The sequence below is a fragment of the Cryptomeria japonica genome, chromosome 9, assembly GCF_030272615.1.
Source record: "Cryptomeria japonica chromosome 9, Sugi_1.0, whole genome shotgun sequence".
In the NCBI taxonomy this organism is placed as follows: Eukaryota; Viridiplantae; Streptophyta; class Pinopsida; order Cupressales; family Cupressaceae; genus Cryptomeria; species Cryptomeria japonica.
In genome coordinates, this window is record NC_081413.1 from 675441021 (window position 1) to 675463489 (window position 22469).

Consider the following 22469-nt stretch of genomic DNA (forward strand, 5'->3'; position numbering starts at 1 on the left):
GAAACACAAAGACATGCAGATACCTCGCGAGATATTCAAACAATAGTTTGTGGAGGACGTGAGTTAGAGAAAAACGCAGTCCAATCAAAAAACGAAACAATGGTAAACAATGGAAACAAGGAATACAACAAAAATGAAAAACAGTTGCAAGAAATCGGTGAGCCTTAGTGAGGAAAATTCCTCATCTAGGTCAAAGGGGAAAACTCATGTCAGTCATCGACTTCGTTATGTCATCACCATTAGGTTGTGAACCTACAAAAAGACATGCACACAAGGAAGTAATGCACACTAATGGGAAAAAAGAACCCCCAAAAATATATGAACCCCGACAAAAAAACAATGAATGTGCAAAAGGAAGCACACATTACAGATAGCAAGGTGTTCGCGTTCTGGTCCAAAGTCGAACTGATAGCGTCCCATGGCAAGTAGCTTCTAGAAGGAATGAAAACCTACAAATGTGCGCGAAAGAAATGAGCAACAATAGACTCATTCAGCAAGGAGTCGCTCGAATTGAAAATTGCAAGGCTTGAGAAACACAAACATCCAAGTGGATGTAATGTGACGTGACACAAAGTTAATACCACTACACTGCAAGTTTGAAGGTGGCGGCAAGAGTTTTTGGCAAACAACGCGATCGTTTGGGTGTGCACATGGTAAATTGCCATGTGGCATTTGCATTCCATACAAACGGAAATCATAGCAAGTATAGAGTGTGGGCCCGACCACGATTCAATCAACGCACCCAAGTGTCATAATTTTGACAACACGAACGACAAAAGATGGGATACGTGGCAAAACACCTACTCAGCATCCAAGATTTTGATTTGGGGTAGCCAACTCAGCAGTATAAGTTGGTCTCCAAGTCCACATGGCACAAAATTAGGGTGCGCACGTTCTGGCTCCTCCCCCCTAGTTAAGTGTATTTTCTGCAATGTGTTGAAATAAGAAAAGCCATTTGCTTGTCATTACTGATTCAATTATTTTACCCATTGAATACTAAGATCTATATCCATCCAGTTTTAACCTTTGACCCATGGGGCCATGTCAAAATTTGGTAGCTTGCATTGCAAACTCAATACTCGACAGTTGATTGCCAAATATAGCCCGTTCTTTTTCTTTATTGATATCTGCCTCAAGGATGTTCAACGTGGCACAAACATGTCACTTCGTGGCTCTATGTAAGGACAGTTCATACAATTTCATTAACACTTGCAAATTGCATCCCGTTGAGATCAGGGACTTTCATTTCACCTCCATAATAATACATGAAAATACTTGTTTTCATCACAGTGACACCCCCCTTGTAAAGGCCAAAATCAATTTTAAACCAAAATTGTACTAGTGAACATGAAATGATTTGTTCCAAAAAATGAAAATCTCATACCAAGCATTTCCCAACTATTTATTGTATTGCTAAAGTAGACGTAGATTTTATCATTTTGTAAGGTTACCACACATGATTTCTTCTAAGATGACTCAAACCTAATTTCTTGTACTCAAACAAGCCTCAACTCAAATGATCTATTTCAAAATTGCCAGGAATAACGATGGCAAAGGTAAGTGTTGGCAGCTTCACATTGTGCAATTGATTCAAATGACTGCTCATATTTATTGTCAATATATATTGGATTTGTAAGAAAATATCTTATTGAAATAGATGAAGCCTCAAACTAATGAGTACTAGTTATAATCACAAATTCAATCAAATGACTTTGAAAGCCTACTGGAATATGAAAACAGATGAAATGCATAACCATATACTAAAAATAGTAAGGCAAACAATTCCAAGAAGACGGTACAATAAGTTATTATTTCTCCTATGATAAAATGACAAAATTAGAAAAGTTGAGTGATGCCAGCGATAAATTTAGCGGAAGATCGAAATATACTAGACATGCTGGTGTTATGCTTCATAATATAGACTAGAAAAGGAATACAACATAAATTCCTATAATTCAATATATTATTATAAAGTAATAAACCATACTTCGGAAGACAGTATGAAACGCAGCCTGTTTTATAGATCATAGGAAAATCTTTTTAAGTTTTCAAAGGGAGGTTAGAGGACACAAATCTTCCGCAAAGATGAATTCAATTAACAATGCCACATTTCTCACTTATCATGCTCTTGACCTGTGAGAATGATTGCCTGTAGTGTGATTATTAAAATGCAGAGGTTGTAGAGAAGGCCCTCTGCTTTTGGCAGTAGTAATATCCATATATGGTTCAGTAAACCCAACTTTTGAATGTGTGCCTGCTGTTCCAGATGAACGTCCTAGAGCTCGTCTCCCCATTTTCCTAAAAAAAAGAGCAAAGACATCTGTTACTATACCAGATAAACTTCACAAGAATTACTTTGCATGAAAGTAAAAAAAAATGAGCTAACATATCCCACAAAAAAAGTGGTAAAAATATCCCAGTGCAATAACACCGAAATAATGATTAAGTGACGTCATTAGTGCCGAAACTAGTGTGCTCACTCCCATTTTTATGCACACACTTGGCACTTGGTTTCCCAATAACTGAAATGCATATTGATGCTCTAGGAGACACATAAAAGAAGCAATCAAGTTGTGTTGAACAAAATTTCTATGGAATTATCAAACTATTTAATAATTTATGCAAATCTGCAGGATAACATAAACCATGTCTGCATTGAAAATTAGGTGCTGTATGAAGGATGCATAAAAACGTTTAAGAAAAAGAAAACATTTAGTGAGGAACCATGCAAAGTGCAGAAACAATCAGACTCGCAAAACCAAGAGTGGAAGATCCTAGAATACGGCTGCTACTACAATTCTTTTGCTACAATAATATTAAAACATTTGGAGTACAGTAGTAATATGGCTAATGCTTATTCCACAAAATCACTGCAAAGATCATAATAAATAGAAAAGGCTCTCTTTAAGCAGTTATGATCACTATTAGAAACTAATGCTTAGAGCATCTCACCTTTCTGACAAGCCAACAGGGACATCCTTGAAGCCCTCTCCATTATTGCTCCCACATAAGGCACCTGCTTCCCAAAATTGAAAAACACACGAGCATTAGTTTCACAACCAAGCTCCCATGTTTACTACAACAATTCACAAAATATAAGCAATCTACACACAAACACACCCCATACCCCTATTAAATCTAGCATTATGACAAGAAGTTCTCCCTTAAACTTTTGAACATTAAGCATGTGGGCTTGGACAAGAGTATAATGGACCAATACTTTCAACAAATTGAAATTCACTACATGACTAACGTCACTATTAATCTTCAATATTCCACATATTGCCAGCTGACTTAGATCCCAATAACTCAACTCCATAGTGGCAAGCTCTTGCACAGTTTGTTTCTATGGATAATACAGATGTGGTAAGGGTAAACATCTTTAAGGTACTTCTCAATTCACTTGTAGCAATATCACAAATCAACAAAGCAGGAAGAGATTCTAATTGGAAAAAATTGAGAAATAAATAATAATAATTTAACAATATTATACAATAGCTGTTTCTTCTAAAAACAGCTTAATGGCCAGAATTCATCTCATAAAAAAGAGCACATAAACTAAGGATCTCTGGATCAGGAATTAAAACTGATAATGGAACTAATGCGTAAATAAATTCCCACGTTTGATATACAATGACACATATTTGGATGAATAAATTGTTTAATTTAGGTTTCAAGTATTTATTACCATCTAGATTCAGTAATTACTTTCCTTTCTTGCTGCCAAGAACATTGACCTACTTCATAGCACTGACAGTTATTAATAAATTCCATCTTATAGCCAGATTTCTTGTTCCCTATTATGTGTTTTCATACCTTGTTTGCTAGTCCTGTTTGCTATTCCAGTGATCACGCAGACCCATTTGAGAAGTCTAAACATGAGCATCATCAACTTACTTTAATGATGCTCAGAAATCATTAGATAGTTTGAAAAAACCAATTGAACTAGTCGTTTTAATTTTTTTATGAGAGTGTTATCACATATTTAACTAAACCAATTTAACTCTGTTATTTTTTATTTTTTACGAGTGTTATCACATATTTAACTACACGCCAGGTATGGTTAAACCTTTTTAGGATTGTTTCCTGATATTTGCTAATATGGAATGTCAAAAATGTGATCTGAATGTAGCTTATTCAACTTCGAAACATTTCTCATAAACCCAATTTATTGGTCGAAAGTTAAAATAAAGATTTCTTTGACTTGTCTTCAGCTGCTTCCACGTATTTTGATTTTGTGTGGAAACATGGGCAATGTCCAGGATATAGTACTGCAGATATTTTCTAATTACAAACATACTTGAAACATATTTCATCAACCCAAGTGATCGATCCGAAGTCAGAACCTTTGACATCTTTAAACCCATTTTCAACTTACATTCTCTATTTAAGTCGTTACTGAAAAATATTGTGTCAGCCCTGTGATTGGTCAGAGTCGAAAGTTAAAATAAAGATTTCTTTGACTTGTCTTCAGCTGCTTCCACGTATTTTGATTTTGTGTGGAAACATGGGCAATGTCCAGGATATAGTACTGCAGATATTTTCTAATTACAAACATACTTGAAACATATTTCATCAACCCATGTGATCGATCAGAACCTTTGACATCTTTAAACCCATTTTCAACTTACATTCTCTATTTAAGTCGTTACTGAAAAATATTTTGTGAGCCCTGTGATTGGTCAGAACTTTTGACATATTCGAATTGCATTCATGACAGTATTAAAACCGACTAGCGAAGATCCTGTATATGCAAGCACTGTATTTAGTAATTTACCATTGAAATGATAGTGTTCAAGCCATTCTAAATGTTGGAAGACACCTAGCAGTTATTGCAAGGACAATACTCCTTGCCAACATGGGACAGTGCTGCTTTAAATTAAAATGTCATTTTTTATAATTTTTTCCCTTACAGAATTTTTCTCTCAATATTGCTATTAATTGAGATGCACATAAATTTTAAACAAGTGAATTTAGCTAGTGCATGCTTCTGGCTTTAACTGTGCAGTGTTTTTAAAATCAATGTTTTGGATCACACTGCATGATCCATAATCAGGAAGAGCTATAAGTGTGGTGCAGAGCATGGTCATCACCTTCCCTCTTTCTTCTTTTTTAAGGAACATGCTCTGCAATACACACTCATTGTTATTCCCTCCCTGATGATGGATCACACAGTATGATCCAAATGTTGGCATTAAAACAACTATACAGTTGAGCCAGTCTAGCCAGAAGCATGCACTTGCACTACTATAGACTCTAGAAATATTATGTCTCTGAGTGAATTTCTGTTTCTTGTTTATCAGAATGTGTAATGTAATTATTCCCTCTTAATTTTTTATTCCAATAATTAGTCCATCCAATGTATACTTACAACTCAGCACTGCTTCATAATTTACACCTCTGATTCAAAAAAATTGTATATCAGTGCTTCAAAATATATGACTCTAATTCAGTGATTTTCATGTGTTCCTCAAACACAATACTAAAAAGCTGCATAGTTCATAAAATAATATCCTAATTCATCAATCCCTTCAATATCTGACTTGAGAAATACATAAATATTCAGATGCAACTTTCTCTAGTTAATAATTAGAATACTAAAATCAGTTAATGATTTTAGCTTAGGAATAAAAAATCCATTTTAAAGTTAATCGACAAATAAAGTAAAACATAAATAGATAAATAGATAATTAAATAAGAATAAGTATGTCTTCCTCAAATTATAATTATTATCCTATCCTCTTGAATTTAAGTAGCAACAAACTCTATCCAAAAAACTACATTATTGGTCTTGTGATTTCTCTGAAAGGGGGTTTCGAAGGAGACTTGGAAGTCTTTAAGTATCAGAATTACAAACACTAGAGTGGTAACCACATGCATGCTATTTTGTCAAACTGTGAGAATCTAAAATCTCTAAACGAGCATATAGTTTCCCACAGAAGCATGTAAGGAAAGCTCAGGCAAGATTATAAATTCTGATACCACAAACTCAGCTGAATACAAATATATAAAAATAATAGTACAATTTATCAATTAAAACCCTAGGATTTGACTTTGCAAATGCACGAGATCAAAAAATCGTCTTTCTTTGAATTTCTGGCAAGTAAGAAGAATGTGATGTACCTCAAATTAAAGAAAGATAATAAAACCCTGATATGGAATGGCTAAGCAATAAGCAAAGTTGACTTGATAGTCCTAAAGCAGTAAGAGGCTTATTAATTTTGGATAATAATCAGATAGACCACCATCCTACCCCAAAACCATTACCTTGTCTACTGCCACGGAGTTGAAACTGGCCCTGTTTGGTATTTCTGACCACATAACGCTCAGGGTTTGTATTCTGGTACAAAGCAACAATTATTTTATCAAAAGGTTAAAACCAAAACTCATTCTGCATATACAAAATAAGCTCAATCAAAACAATGAGAAGAATGAAACAAATCCATGAAATCCTTTGGTAATAATGTGATGAACTTCACCCTCTGACAGAAGAATAAATTCAACATCTCTTGTTTTTATTTAGCGTGTTTCCACCGTTGATAGAAAACAGCATATAGCAACTTTTTTTGACAGACTCCGAAAGCTACTTATAAAATTAAGGGGAAATAATGGCAATAAAATGCTTCAAAGAAATTTGTAGTACCAAAAAATCCATGTACACAAGAAGCATTTATTACATTGCATTTTATAATTACCATTCCCAAATGTAACAAGAAAAGTACTGCTATAAACTTACTTGTCTTTCACTTGCTCCTTTTCCTTGAAACTCTGAAAACCAAATATAAAACATGAGCAAATGAAGCAAAGAGCTAAGACACTCTGCTACCAAGAAGGCATGAGACCTTAAGATATTTCATAATTTAGGGCGTTTTAATATTGGTTACCATTTTAAACTTCCATTACCTGTGGATAAAAATAACTGTTTCTTTCCAGTTGGCAAAATACTAGGCGCTTTCAGAATCGATGAATCAATATTTTGCTTCTCAGAATTCTTTCCAAAAGCTTCTTTGCCTGTGTGTTGTGTAGAAAAAGTGACAAAATGGATAGTAAGATTATAGTTAGGTCTAGGTCTAGATTTAACTTTAATTCAACATACATGTGAAAGAAATACAAGGCTCGTACAATAACATGCAGAAGGTGACTAACCCAGAGAATGGTGCTTCAGATGCATTTCTCTCATTCGGAGTGATGGAGGTATGTACAAACATGGCTACAAAATAAAAAATACATTACAACCTGACTATACATAATGGATACAAACGAGAAAAATATTTAACTCTATAGTACTGAAAAAAAAATGAACCTGGAAGAAAGGATGCCGAAGACATTCAGCTGCAGTTGGCCTCTTAACTGGATCCCATGATAGAAGAGACTGCAATGGTTTTCATCAGGTTAGCATAATAGCATACATGAGTCCAGCCCTATGTAAAGACAAATCTAATTAAGACATTAGGGTATAAAAACAATAACTTACATTCATCAGATCAATGGCTTCTGCGCTTGCATTTGGTATTATCAATGAAAGATTGGTTGATTTGAACTGCAACATCCAAACACTAGTTCATTTTCCTGACTTGATGCTAAAAAAAAAATCTTAGGTCGTGAGATTACAAGCAACATCCATAATATACAATGTACATACATATGTACAAGAAATTTCATTAATGTATAAGAGGACATGCAATCACAAGCAAAACCCATAATATGCATACATAGAAACAAAAAAAAATTCTTAATTCACAAAAATGGAGCAAATAAGCTCCTCAACCACAGGTAACAAAGCTTTTGCATTCAGCATACATGCAGGAGATATTTTTTAAGTACACATAAGCAGCAAGAACTCTTCAACCATATGTGACAATTTTTATTTCAATGTAGGTAAAATTACGTGGTATAAAGACATGAAAATGTAGGAGCTGAACTTCAAACCTGAGGAAATTGGTAATTCATAGAAGCAGCAAGTCTTAAACCTTCTGGCCATGTCTGATGATTTGGATTGCCAATAATGCTGCAGATCTTGTAGATCTGATCTCCTTCACTGTATCCACCACCGAAATAAGATTATCCGGTATGCCTCTCAGTGGTTTCAAATACTGAATGACTTCATAATCAATCCATTAATGTGATAAAAAATGAAACTTGAAACTAAAGCACTGTTAAAATGACATACTGATTACCTAACAAGCATACCTGGATCCAGGAAACAGTGGTTGAAATGTGAAAAGTTCTGCCATGATAGTTCCCATAGCCCACATATCTGTTTTTGACATAGCAGAAATGATGTTTAAAACCGACATAATAATAACTAAAAAATCTTATCACAGAATAAACTTACCAATTGAGGCATCGTAGTGCGTTGATTGAAGCAAGATTTCAGGAGCACGATACCTGCCATAATACATCACAGTAAACCTATGTGAAAAATCACATTAACAATGGTGATTTTATATCAATATCCAAAGAGATAAACAACATAATATCACAATTCAGCGCTTACCATCGTGTTGAGACATAATCAGTATACGGAGGACTCGAGCAAATCTCACGAGCAAGACCAAAATCTGCTATTTTGATAACATCTTTAGTCACCAGTAAATTTTCTGTACATACACATCAGAAACCACAATTTAATGGGGAAATCCATGAGAACGCTAAAAAACATTAAGGTTAAGGTAGGCCAAAATAAGCTATATTTGATAATACAGTAAAAAGAGCCCCATAAAGCTGTGTCTAAAGCACAAGTGACGGATCTCAAGCAAATAGGTCAGAATATAATAGTGGCATTAAATTACTTTGAAAGTTTGAAGCATTAAGGTAAAGGTAGACCAAAATAAGCTATACTTGATTATAGCCTAGAAAGAGCCCCAATAAGCTATGTCTGAAGCACACGTGACAATCTCAAGCAAACAGGTAAGAACATAATAGTGGCACTAAATTACTTTGAAAGTTTGAAATTCAAAAGAAAAAAAACAGAAGGACCAAAAATATCTTAATCACATGCAGGTATGAAGAAAGCATTGGATCTATAGCATGGAGGCTAAGATGAACACTACAAACCTGAAAGAATTACACTGCGCAAAAATTGTAAAAAAATATAATAAACATCAATAAGAAATGGAAAAACAGATAATAGATTACTTTTATATTTGTAATACTGTTAATCTATAGAGAAGCATACAAAAAGAAGAAAATTATTCTGCTACAGCACCAACATGAATCATACCAAATATCAAATTAGTAGTATGCAATAAACAGCAATCAACATGAATCATACCAAATATCAAATTAGTAGTATGCAATAAACAGCAATCTTGATAACCCGGGTAGACAAGAAACTACCATATCATCTCAACCATGGCAAGTAACTAAGTTAACAAAGATGCAACATAAGTAACAATTATTGCTCTAGGTATTACACTGATTTGCCTTTTGGTGAACTAGAAAATTTTGATATAGCTAATGCATAGAACCAGTAACATTTCAGTTTAGTGTGTTTCAGCAATTAACTGTAAACAAGAACAATGCATCGCATCTATTTTAAGAAAACTTGATAAAAAGTGAAAACATGTTCAAAATCTTTACCAGGTTTAAGATCACGGTGAAAATATCCGTGATGATGAATATATGCAAGACCCTGGAACACTTGGAAGCACCAGTTCCGAATTTTTGACTCAGGAAAAAGCTTGTTTCTATCTTTTATTATCTGATACAGATTGTATTCCTATGCATCAAACAGAAAAAATCAGGGTCCTTAACAAATATCTTTATGATCTGTCACAAAATGCACTTCTTAATAGCTGCAGCTAACTAGCATGAAATGAGATGGAAAATAAAGTATTTCTAAAACTGAACCCACCATATACTCAAAGACAAAATATAAGTGATTATCTTGTCTTATAACCTCCTTCAGCTTTACAATATTAGCATGATTCAACTTGCGCAGAGACTGCATCAAAAGAATAATTATTATCGCTTGACTAAGGGAATTAAACTGCATAAAAATTGACTAGAAAATATAATAGTGACTTCAAAAAGTGAAGAAAAACATACTTTAACTTCTCTAAGATTCATGCATTCGTCCCACGAGTAATATTTCCTCTTCATTTTTTTAATAGCAACCTAAGACAACAAATACCAGCTTTCAGAATCCAAACCAATGCCCTATTAAAAATTTAAAACAGATATTAGAACCAAATTAGCTGTCTTGTATATTTGCAAGATAACATCAAAATTGATGCCACATATAACTTACAATTTCATCAGTCTGCCTATTAACAGCCTTCCAAACATTTCCATATGTGCCATCCCCCAATTGCTTGATTACCTTATAACTGCACCATAAAAATTTTAAGAAGTATGTTGACATATTTATCAAGTTCGTATTTAAATAGAATACAATTGTTCCATCCAATATCGTCAGTAATTGTAGAGTGAAATTCATAAACAACTAAGAACCATCCACCCAAAAGCTTCTTAAGATTTTAAATAAATAGAAACTTCTAAATCATTTTGAGGATTACTGACCGCTCCATTTGTTCTTGCAAGATGAGAAGATGGAGGTAATAGACTTCAAAAATGAAAGCTAAGATCTTTCTTGTTCAGTTGAAGATTATCCGAAAAGAAGACAGGATGATCCAAACAATACAATCCTGTGGCTCTCCATTCCTGAGATGTGCACAAACCTGACAATCCTACTACTAAAAAAGCAACTTGATGTTCACCAAAAGGCTGGAAAATAGCAGCCATTAACATACAACCCACAATAGGCATTGAGCCTAAAACACGCTCCAAACAATATATGGCCTCTGTCAACTAATATCAATTATTTACTGTCTGTGTGCTTAATTATATTTATGTAAAGAGATTACAAATTAAAATACTTCCACTATCTTGTGACAAGGACAAAAGATAGAGTTTTCATGCATCCACTGCTTTTTCAGTTCCACGGCACTCCTTTGTTTCCACCCTTTGTCTTTGCGAGTGTGAAACTGCTAAAGCTGCAACAAAGATTTCAGAACCTCTAGTGACTCCCATGCTTACAACTAAAAAAGTTTGTTCTCAACAAATTGTTTCATGATTGCTTTGTTCTTCTCTTAAGGTATAGTACATATGAACCAGAATTATTCGCGAAGGAGCAAATTAATATGCTACACGGACAGAATCAAGAGGAAGGTCAACTCCTGCATTCAGAACAAATAAAAAACTCGCAAATTAGAATCAGTTTCCACTCTCCACATATCATCAACCAATTTTCCAAAGAAGCTAAATAGTCACAAAATAAGCCCAACCCACATTCAAAACTATCAGGTACCTTCAAATTCAAAAATTACTTATTCAAATCTATATATAAAAACTGAAATAAAAATGTTGACAGATAACAAAATTATCTACAGCATGTTCTCAAACTGTTACAGAAAGATATCCAATCCATCAAACTGAACTTTAAATTGGCAAAATCGTCAAATCAACAAAAAAAAAAAGCAAAATCGTCAAATCAACAAAAAAAAAATCAAAGTATACCAAATTTTGACAAAATATACATCCTCTATTAAAAAAAATGAAAATAAAAAAGGCACCTTTAGTTAAACTTATTACCATTTTGGCAAATGATAACGGTTGTCATTGGATTCCTGTTATCTTACACTGTATACAAGCAAAATAAAGTCAGATTTTTTAAGAACTCACAATATTTTTATAATTAATATTCCATTAAAAAATTGAATGAAAATTATTTCTACTTATGTTGCTGCAAAGAAAACAATGACAGAAAAGCAATAAAAATAAAGAGCAACTTTAACAACATACTCTTTGTACTGTACTGTACTGTACTAAGAGTGCCAGATATTTATGTTAAATCTTCGTCCATGGTCTCAGGAAACATATCTAACTGAGGATGTGAAATAAAATTTGAACAGACCACCAAAGTGCCTGACATAAACATAACATAATAAAATAACTTGTTCACGATGGTAGCTCCATCCACAGCAAATTGATTCCATGCTTGCCATAATTCCCTCAAGGTTAAGAAGCTCCTTTCCAACACAGAAAACAGTTCCGCCTCAAGTGGCTAAGAACTGCTCGAGCCCTAAGATACCCGGCACAATTTGCCCCAAATCTTGCAGTTAAATTTAATGCTGCATGACATAGACAGCACAATGTCACATAAGCTACAGAAAGAAAATAACAGATCTTTTACACATAAAAGAAGCCACAATAAAGTCAAATAAGCTTTAAAACAAATGTTGGATATCCTTCACAATTATAAATAATTTAACATACAAAAGTAATTACTAATTTGCATACCACAAGCAAAACCAACCTAAATCACCCATTGCTTGGACTTCAACATAAAAAAGTAATTTACATGTAACTACTGTTGGTGTAAATTATTATTCATCATGGATATTATTACATCTTACTTAAGTTTACTTAGGAAATGCATTTCATAGTAGATTGAGTATAAGACACTTGGGTGTTTGTGTCACACTGGGATAGTGTGTGTAGGAGAATTTCCACCTTTTGTGGACTTATCTTCTTGTTACATTCCACCTTCGGTGGGTGATCCACCTCATGTGGAATATTTTATTGTTTCTCATACCTACCCACACCTATTTCCTACCTAGCCTTGTTTCTTATTGAGCCACATGTCATATTTGTGTGCTCACATATCCATATAGCCTTGCCTATATAAGCAGGCTCATCTACATTGTTTGTACGGGCAATCAATCAACATCTTGTAATGATCCAGTTGATCATATTTTGCATCTTGATAGAATACAATTTATTCCTATCATAATTGTCTTTCTTATTTGTGCTTCCCATTGCCTCTAGATCTTGGCAAATTTTCACATGGTATCAGAGCCATTAGAGTGTCATTGGTTTGCTAATTGAGAGAAATTTGATGCTATTTAGGGTTTCCATTTTGGAGCTTTCTATTGCAGGTTACTATTGAAGCTTGATGGGTCAAATCTAAGGTCACCATTGGATTGAGGAGGTCCAAGAAAGTCAGTTTTGCGTTTTGTTTCATCCAAATCGGACTTCGGAGGCCAAATCTAGAGGCATTTGAAGTTTGAAGCTGCGGCAGAAATTTTCCAGAAATTATAATTTTGCAGGCAATTTTCAAATAGTGATATCTCACTCATCCGGACTCCTTTTTTCGAGCATTTTTTTTTGTTTTGGAGTAGAATTTCATGATCTATACAGAGGTGCGGGAGGTTTTTGTTTTTCAGATACAGGTTTTCGGAAATCATGAAATCCCGATTTTTACAACTTTGGAGGCTTCATTTGGGCTCATATGGACTCCTGTTCAGGTGTCATTTTTTTTGAGAGTGCATAATTTTTTGTCTACTTTCATAATATGCCATTAGTTTGCAGTGATTGTGAGTAGAAATTGTACTTCCAGTATTTGGTCATTTTTTGGCCTATTTGGTACTTGTATTTTGCTTGGATCTCAGTTTAGATCACTAGCAGTATTTGTTGGAGTCTCTTATATCTCATTTTGAGAAGTTGTAATCATTGAAATCAGAAGTCCACTTTGCCATTATTTGCAAGTGCCAACATGATCTTTTTATGGGGGGTCAGTTGTTCATTTATATCTCTTGGTGAAATTCCATTCGGAGGCATCTTCATCTGTAGTATTCTACAAGGCTTCTTTGTTGGTGGCATCATTTTCATGTTTCCACATTTGAATATTTTATCATGATGTATGCTCTTGCTTGAGCAATGTTGTACTCGCACTATCATAAAATGCCACACCTCTTTGTATCTTGTTTTTGTTGACTATTCGATGTAATCCTCTTGTACACTTAGATTAAGAATATCTTGTGGGACTGACTTGGTGCATGGCCCCAATTGAGACTTAGATTGTACACATTTGTGCATGGCTCCCATGAGACTTTGATTGTACCAGTATTTCTGCCATTTACAAGTATCCAAATGATGCTCAAAGCAGGTTGTCTCCATACATGATCTTCATTTTGTTGCAGCGAGTGAGTCATCGTCATCGACTTGGTACCTGGTTTTGTCACACTTTTAACATTTTTGGTGCAGCATTGACTCTCTTTCTTCCTTATGGGGAGGTATTTTGGTCAACATCATTGGACCATCCTTGCAGGAGATTCGACATTGAGGGGGGGCTTTCATGGTCTCTTCTTCTCTCTTATGGGGGCGACATATTTTGTTCTTCTCATTCCTCATTGAGAGCATTGTTTGCTTTCATCATCTCTCTTTTAGGGGAGGGTTTTTTCCATTGGGTTTTTCTCTCTTTCTCCGTTTATGGGAGATTGCATTTGCATTTGTACATGGGTACCTAACATGGCCTCGTAGTCGGGACCCATCTTGCATTGCTTAGTTGCATTGAAGACTTAAATGCATTCCCCTAAGTTGCACTTAAGAGGGAGTGTTGGTGTAAATAATTATTCATCATGGATATTATTACACCTTACTTAAGTTTACTTAGGAAATGCATTTCATAGTAGTTTGGGTATGAGACACTTGGGTGTTTGTGCTACATTGGGATAGTGTTTGTAGGAGAATTCCACCTTTTGTCGACTTATCTTGTTGTTACATTCCACCTTTGGTGAGTGATCCACCTCATGTGGAATATTTTATTGCTTCTCCTACCTACCTACATCTATTTCCTACCTACCCTTGTTTCTTATTGAGCCACATGTCATGTTTGTGTGCTCACATATCCATATAGCCTTGCCTATATAAGCAAGCTCATCTACATTGTTTGTACGGGCAATCAATCAACATCTTGTAATGATCCAGTTGATCATATTTTGCATCTTGATAGAATACAGTTTATTCTTATCATAATTTTGTCTCTCTTATTTGTGCTTTCCATTGCCTCTAGATCTTGGCAAATTCTCACAACTACAAAACCAGCCTAAAAAATGACAGTTTGGACTTCTTATATAGGAATAAGAAACTGTCCTGCCAGGTATACTAAGTCAAAATGGGCACATGAAAAAGATAGCAGACAAGAAGGATTGTGTCAGATGAGATTCAAACTTATTATTGGTCTATGAGATTCATTCACTCTAAACTAGAGTGCTTGCTTCAAATCATTCCAATTAAATTTTTATTTGAATCTTTTGTAATGAAATATTAAAATACACTGTATTGATGTATTGGATCCACATATAACGCCAATATCAGCACTTTTGCACATACTGACTTATCATGTTATTCCCAGTTCCATACTACCATCTATAACATTAAACTAACATACTTAGGTTTTTCACTGTTTCCTAGGTACTGATTGATTTAAGGACCTAATTGTGTTGAATAGGTATCTCTGGTGGTTAAAGGTGATTGTTACTACATATTACTACTTACCTAGATATTGCAGTTAATACAGCCATTGCCTACGATTTCAATCTGTTTGTAACATTTGTGATTTGTTTTTATTTGCTCTATATCCCTACATCTGTATTAGGTAAATAAATTTAAGTGTTAAAAGCAGGCAAGCACACAAATTGAAGGTGTGTGTGCCACCAGTAGCAACGATAATCAAAGAATATTTTTAGCAGACCCATAGCATACAATGATCCAAGTTTATGTTTAGTGAATCCTATGACACCTTAAGACAACCAGGCCTGCAATGTGGGTATCTCAAAGCTATGTTACAAGCAACAAGGAACGGAAAATAATAATGGAAATGAATTTGTAACAATAAACACAGTTGAGGAGGTTGCACCAGTGGAAATGAATAAGTGCATGCACACGCATGTGCGTGAGTGCATGTGTGCATGCACATGGGTGTGTATTGGTGTGCCTGGACGGACATGTGTTGGTGGGTGTGGGGTTGTGTTTGTGTGTGTGTGCACACACAACCGAAAGAAATAAATGATGGGTGGCTTACAACTCTATGAGAGGTAAAATCAAGTTTATCATTTTTTATAAGCTCCTTGAAGTGGATGCAAAGAACAAGTACCATGTTGGAACTTGCAATAAGCACATGAACTAAAAGAACTTAACTACTCACAAATATGCTAATTATAATTGGCGGTCCATAGGAACACATGCCCAAGTGTCTAGGTGATGTTCTCAATGTCCCTAAAACTTTGTGAGTTGGAGGGGATGTCCCTTTTTTCAGAACTAGACAACCTGCTCCATTTGGTAGATAAAAAAATAAGTAGTTGTACAATTTGCTAAAAACCTATGTTACCAAGTTCCTCTAAAACCCCCCTATACACGTATGGGTACATTTCAACTCCGAGTCCTATGCCCGAGGTATCTAAGAGGGACCCTAGGCAAACTTGGGCTGTCCAAAAAAATAAATAAATAAATAAGTTATTTTTTAAGAACATTTTTATAAACGAAAAAAGTGCTTACATTCATAATTTCATCCTAATGTGATAAATTTGTGAAAATGGCATGCAACCTAAATGTTTGTGTGATTTCAAAGGCCTAAATTTGGGCTTGGTGGCGGGGGCTCTACCCCTCAACCCCGCTTTGTATTGCAACAAGGAACGCAATTGGGACGCTATCCTCAAACCCCGCAAGAAGCATTGCGCCTCAACTCCATTAGAGACATTGCCCCCATATCCCCATGTGGGGTGCTACCCCTCAACCCCATTGGGGTCTCCACTCCCAAACCCCCTCTGGTTATTAGGATCTCTTATTGTATAAGGAACTTGATTACAATGAGGTGGTGACAAGGAATAGGGATCTAACTTTTTAATGGGTTGACGTAGACATTATTGTTGCACAACTTGCCCAAAAATATCTTTAGATGAGGCAGCTTGTACACTACACATGGCTAGTGGAAGTGGCATTGTAACTCATTGTGGTTCAAATGAAATTGAAATTGATGTTGACTTTGATGCTTTTATTGTCAATTTGTTTGCTTCTATAGTTATGGTGAAGTCTCTATAGATGAGGCAACTTTTGCATGTGACACAACTAGTGGGAGTGGCACTCCAATTGATTGTAGTTCAAATGAAATTGAACCAAAAGTTAACCCTGATGATTTTGATGAAGTAGAATATGAAGATGTAATTTTGAGTTTTTATTGTGTAATGACATTTTGAGACTTGAGAATTTTCATTTTTGCGAATTACGCATGAGGTATTTAAATATTCTATATATTGGTAATTACGAGTATCACTGTTATATAATTTTAAAAGAATATCCACACACACATACATATATTCCAATACCCATACCCAAGGGGAAAAAACTGTCATACCGTCATACTGGGTTCCAGTAGCCACACGGGAACCAGTAACTTAGCTCCTTACAAAAATAATATAGAGAAATTTTATTCACTCGCGTTTATAATCGAGTTTGCATCCAGGTAAAAGGAAACCAAAATAATATAAAGAAAATGTGGATGTGAAATGTATATTCAGCACCACCTAAAACACTTTTGGGCCCTGATTTACTTCATGCCACATTGATGTCATTTTATATCCAAGCTACTCTGGGAGTTTCACAAACCTAATAATATTTAGAATCGATTAATTCCTAGTTCAGGTCCAAGATTCGGACTGAAGCATATCTGTGGGGCCCTCCAGTGGGTTTAAAGGATGCAATTGCCATTAAATTCATTCTATGGTTTTATGCTAGCCAATTGACTAACCCACTATGGGAAAGGAAATACAATATCTAAATTGATATTACCAGTATCATCCACAAGTAGCTTGAGGATTTGAATAACATGCACCTATTGATATTACCAGCACTGACACATAGGGACATCGGATTGCTATCACGAGTTCACAAGGGGAAGACTGCAAGAAACAGTGAAGACTGATCACAATAGATCCACATCAGATAACAGAATTTTGGAACTTAATTACACTTCTAGATCTGATTATAACATGCAAAATGTATCTTGGACTATCAACTTTGTTGACCCATAGTAAGTACATAATTAAATTATTTTTGTAGAAGCTATGGTTTGTAAATCGACTCTTCATTTGATGTACTACAATTCAGATCTACTCAAAAAGTTGAGGATTTGTAGTCCTTATTTTTCCAATTTCTAGTTGTATTTTATTTAATCTTGTTTCAAAATAATTAAACGTCTCCAAGAATTCTAGATCGGGGAATTAAATAGAGCAAATCTAAGCCTTGATCTAAGCCTTGCAGGCGCTAAAGGCATCTTGCAAAACTGGAAGCTAAATGCAACCACTTTTTCTCCCTCAAATCAAGTACTGGAACCAATATAAGGCATAAGCACATGTTCTAACTAAAGGCCTGTGACTTGCATTTACTTTGTGCAGTAAGCAATTTAACAGTAAAAGGAGATTGATTGCATATTATTAGTGCCATCCAAATGTCATTGTAGAGGTTGATTTTTAAAGACAACCTTAAAAGAGGCCAGAGTTCTTGCTCCTCCTCTTTTTGAGTTCACGTTTTGGTCACATCTTTTAGAAAGGCAAAATGACTGCTCACCTACTTGTAAATCATGAAATTTTTGAATCTATACAACATACATCATTTGGAATCCTCATACTATTTATAATTCCTTAACATAATCCTTCACAATTCATCCCCTCAATCTTGAAATCCTTTACTGTGATTCTTCATAGCATATCACCATCAAATTTAGAAGTTCTTGACACGGTTTTGGGCACTGAAGCTCCAACCTTCAAAGATTTATTGGCTAGATTAGGCTGGCATTATTCACCATTTTCCTCTAATTTTCTCGATCTTGTTCCATCTTCTGCTTTGATGGCATTTAAGGAAAAGTTGGTAAGGGCCACAAACAAATAGTTTCAAGATTTCAAACATTTTGACCTTGTAGGGCTTGGGTTTATTTAAAAAAATTCTTGATCGTGATGGGATGGTTTTTCATCACTTTGGTGATGAGTTATTGCTTATTAAAGATTTTTTATAGGAATTTTTGGGGACCAAGAACACAGATTTTTTTTTTATATCTCCTTTTTCATGTCTTCTCAAACATCTTCGAGGCTTAATGATCAAAGTTCCTACTTGCAAGCTTAAGCTTTGGAACTATGAATTCAATAATTAGACTAAAAAAACTTTAATTAACATTCTTTCATATCATATTCAAACAATCCTTCCCATGGTCAATGGTAAGAATCCATGGGAAAACTCTAAATTATTCATTGTGCATACTCTAAACAACATGATAGTTGTTCAAAATGTTGCGCTTGAGTTTCAATGCCACAATCTTATTGTTATAAACAAGTGACTTGACCTATCGAGATGTTGAAACATCAAAATAAATTTCCCAGCTGTCACAAACATTGGAAATTCTTAGTAAAAATGGCCTCATTTTTAAGGAAAAGTTTCCCATGTTACATTGCACTATTTTATAAAATCTATTAAATAACATTCATGGCTCTCGATAGTTCTTGTGTATTTTTGCAAACAATTAGACACGCTAATTTATTCAAGAGTATTTATATAACTTGAAACATGTCCAAGTATTTGTAAAATATAAGATGAGGTCAAGATCACAAGCAAATTAGTTGAAAGAGTTATGATGTAATGGTAAGATGATCCATATCTTTCATGGCATATAGTAGGGTTGTGATAATGATTACGAGTTATCTTCATGACCCAAGTTTACAATGCTTACGAATGTGATCAAAGATTACTCTATACCAACTTAATGACAGTGCATATCCTTGCCCACGATTTATTACGAAAAGGGAAAAAGATAACATATAAAATGTATTACATAAAAGGAATAAGATAATATATAAAATGTTAAAAATAGGAGAATCCTGAGCCACAATTAAAATTTGGTATATACCCAAAAACTTGGACTGAGGTATCTATCTTAATTTAGGCATTTAAACTTAAAGCCAAAAAATACCTTGCAAAGGACTGCAAGGAAAATTTTAAAAGCATGCAATTATAGACAAATTACTAGGACACATGCTAACAAATTTACCAATGAACTCAACAAATCATATGTAAATTGTAATACATAAATATTTTGTTCTTATACAAGGCAAAGGTAATTTTTCAAGAGTACCTTAGACAATATATCAATTTGATGTATAAAACTTTTGTTTGCCCAATCATTATTCTAAAATAAAAAACCCACATTAATTATTCATTTGTTTGTTTGATTTTTTTCTTCCATTTTGTTGCATTTGTTTGTAAGCTTATACACTGAGTGGTAAACATTATTAGTAATAGATAAAGGGTTGGAATTGTTTCTTTAAAGAAATCTAATTGTTTACAAAAAATTTAAAAATTTGTTGAATAACATATACATCTAATTATATGATACAATGCTTATTTGTACAGATTAAAGTTCATATTTGAAACAAAATGTGAATAAATTTATATTGTTATCATAAAATATTAAAATACATTTATAATCTATCTTTATTTTGCCATTAGTGTAATCCTTGAACGTCCTATAGGTACAAGTGCTAGTATAAAGAAAATGTGGATGTGAAATGTATATTCAGCACCACCTAAAACAATTTTGGGCCCCAATTTACTTCACAACACATTGATGTCATTTTATATCCAAGCTACTCTAGGAGTTTCACAAGCCTAATAATATTTGGAATCCGATTAATTCCTAGTTCAAGTCCAAGATTCGGACTAAAGCATATCTGTGGGGCCCTCCAGTGGGTTTAAAGGATGCAATTGCCATTGATCTCTCCCAAAAATAATAACCATCAATGCCTCTGGATTAAACACATTAACCTATTTTTGTTAATGTAATAACGTTGGTCGGAGTCCTTCAGGGCCGACTAAATTGTCTAATTGGCCTTAGACATTTAGTTATACCGATTTGCTTATATTCATTAAAATGTCGACTTCGTATTGAACCGATCTTGTTAACAAATGATGATTAAGACGTCTCAATTAAGAAGTGTCTTTTGGGATTGAATCGGTCTGATGAAGACATGTTAAATTAAATATAATCAAGCCTTAACAAAAGGACGTGTTGATTAATAAGAAAGCCGACTTGTGATATAAGTCGTGTTGGTTGACAAGACATGTTTGATATATAGATTCATTCACTCCATCAGCTTCAAGGTTATTGTGTTGTTCATTAAGCAGATCGTGTTCTCTCTATTTTCAGTTCGAGATTATTCACTAAGCAGATCGTATATTATACAGCAGATCGTATTCTTTGCTCAGCAAATAATCTATCATCTTCAGCATACAAATCATGTTCTTCCTTGTGTTGTGATATCTCTATCTTCTGCAGATCTCCTAGACACACAGCAGTGGCATCATAGACAGCGAGTGGATTGTTCTTATTGCAGATCGAACTTACTTCTTACAGATTGTATGTTGAACTGAGTTGATACTAGCTTCAAGGGCTGAAGCAAATTCATTGTAAAGACATCTTGTATATCAATTAAATAATAAGGAACTTCTTTGCTGGGTTTTTCACCTTCAAGAGGAAGGTTTTGCCAGGGTATACTCTATGCATTCTGTGTGAATTTTCTATCTATATTATCTGATCATTAAATTTAATATGGTATTAGAGCCACGGTGAAAGAAGATCGTGATCAGATTCTCTACAACTTCTAAGTATTCTCTCCTCTCTCTCTCTGTCAAGTAGTATCTCTAAGTCTCGAAAATGGTGAACGGTCTTAAAGTTGAAGATAGGCTTGAAGGCGCATCTAACTTCACCTCATGGAAGTTTAGAGTGCTCATTGCACTTGAAGAAAATGATGATCTTCAATTCGTGGAGGAAAAGGATTTATCCGAACCTGAAGATCATGAGGAGAAGCTTCAATTCAAGAAAAATGTCATCAAAGCAAAGAACATATTAATCGACTCCTTGAGGGATCACTTGGTGCCTCTCATCTCCAAGATGACAACTGCAAGAGATATGTTCAAAACCTTGGAAGATTTATATAAGATTAACAAAGTAAGTAGGGCTCTTGCCTTGAGGCAGTAACTCCACCAGGTGAAGATGGCAAAGGGAGATTCAGTCATCACCTACTTCATGAAAATTTCAGAATTGAGAGATCAACTAAGCGCAATTGGGGATCAAGTGATTGATAAAGACCTTGTCATGCTAGCCTTGAATGGTCTCCCTCATTCATGGGAGCCATCTATCCAAAGCATAAGTGGAAGATCCAAATTACCTAAGTTTGATCGACTCCGTGCAGATTGTATTCAGGAAGAATCAAGATTGAAGATACACATGTTCTTGCCACTCAATCTACCAAGAAACGTAAGAATTGGAAGAAGGGCAACTTCAAAAGGAATAGAGATTTGAAATCAGATTTTGCACCTGATTCTAGGAAGAGGAAGAAAGATCTCTCTCGCATCCAGTGTTTTAGGTGTGACAAGTTTGGTCACTTTGCAAAGGATTGTTTGACAAGACCTAATCATCAAGGAGCAAACATCAATGAAGTCTCATCTCAGAAGGAGGTTGAAGATAACTCCAATGGTTTTCTTTTCATATCAGCATTATCAAGCAATGTTCCTACGGACAGTGATACCTAGTTAATTGATAGTGGAGCCTCTCAACATATCACCGATTATCGGGAGCATCT

General features: G+C 34.7%; 1 protein-coding gene across 8 annotated transcripts in view; it reads right to left on the reverse strand.

Annotated features, from left to right (window-relative positions):
- LOC131077228 (cyclin-dependent kinase F-4) overlaps window positions 1-22469 on the reverse strand; it is a 65817-nt gene that overhangs the window by 22732 nt on the left and 20616 nt on the right. For 3 of the 8 annotated variants that reach the window (XM_058014677.2, XM_058014681.2, XM_058014679.2), the window contains 19 exons: window positions 11806-12134; window positions 11596-11643; window positions 10525-11180; window positions 10253-10331; window positions 10051-10119; window positions 9857-9946; window positions 9583-9721; window positions 8498-8600; window positions 8336-8388; window positions 8191-8257; window positions 7930-8038; window positions 7475-7540; window positions 7304-7372; window positions 7147-7210; window positions 6904-7011; window positions 6737-6768; window positions 6268-6340; window positions 2953-3016; window positions 1935-2298 (listed from right to left, as the gene is read on the reverse strand). In XM_058014677.2, coding sequence (XP_057870660.2) covers window positions 2121-2298; window positions 2953-3016; window positions 6268-6340; window positions 6737-6768; window positions 6904-7011; window positions 7147-7210; window positions 7304-7372; window positions 7475-7540; window positions 7930-8038; window positions 8191-8257; window positions 8336-8388; window positions 8498-8600; window positions 9583-9721; window positions 9857-9946; window positions 10051-10119; window positions 10253-10331; window positions 10525-10532 — 1371 coding nt within the window. In that variant the 5' untranslated portion in view covers window positions 10533-11180; window positions 11596-11643; window positions 11806-12134 and the 3' untranslated portion in view covers window positions 1935-2120. Of the gene's footprint in view, window positions 1-1934; window positions 2543-2952; window positions 3017-6267; window positions 6341-6736; window positions 6769-6903; window positions 7012-7146; window positions 7211-7303; window positions 7373-7474; window positions 7541-7929; window positions 8039-8190; window positions 8258-8335; window positions 8389-8497; window positions 8601-9582; window positions 9722-9856; window positions 9947-10050; window positions 10120-10252; window positions 10332-10524; window positions 11181-11595; window positions 11644-11805; window positions 12135-17631; window positions 17742-22469 lie in introns of those variants that run through there. The other 5 variants (XR_009358883.1, XM_058014683.2, XM_058014678.2 and 2 more) reach the window with 4 other exon arrangements.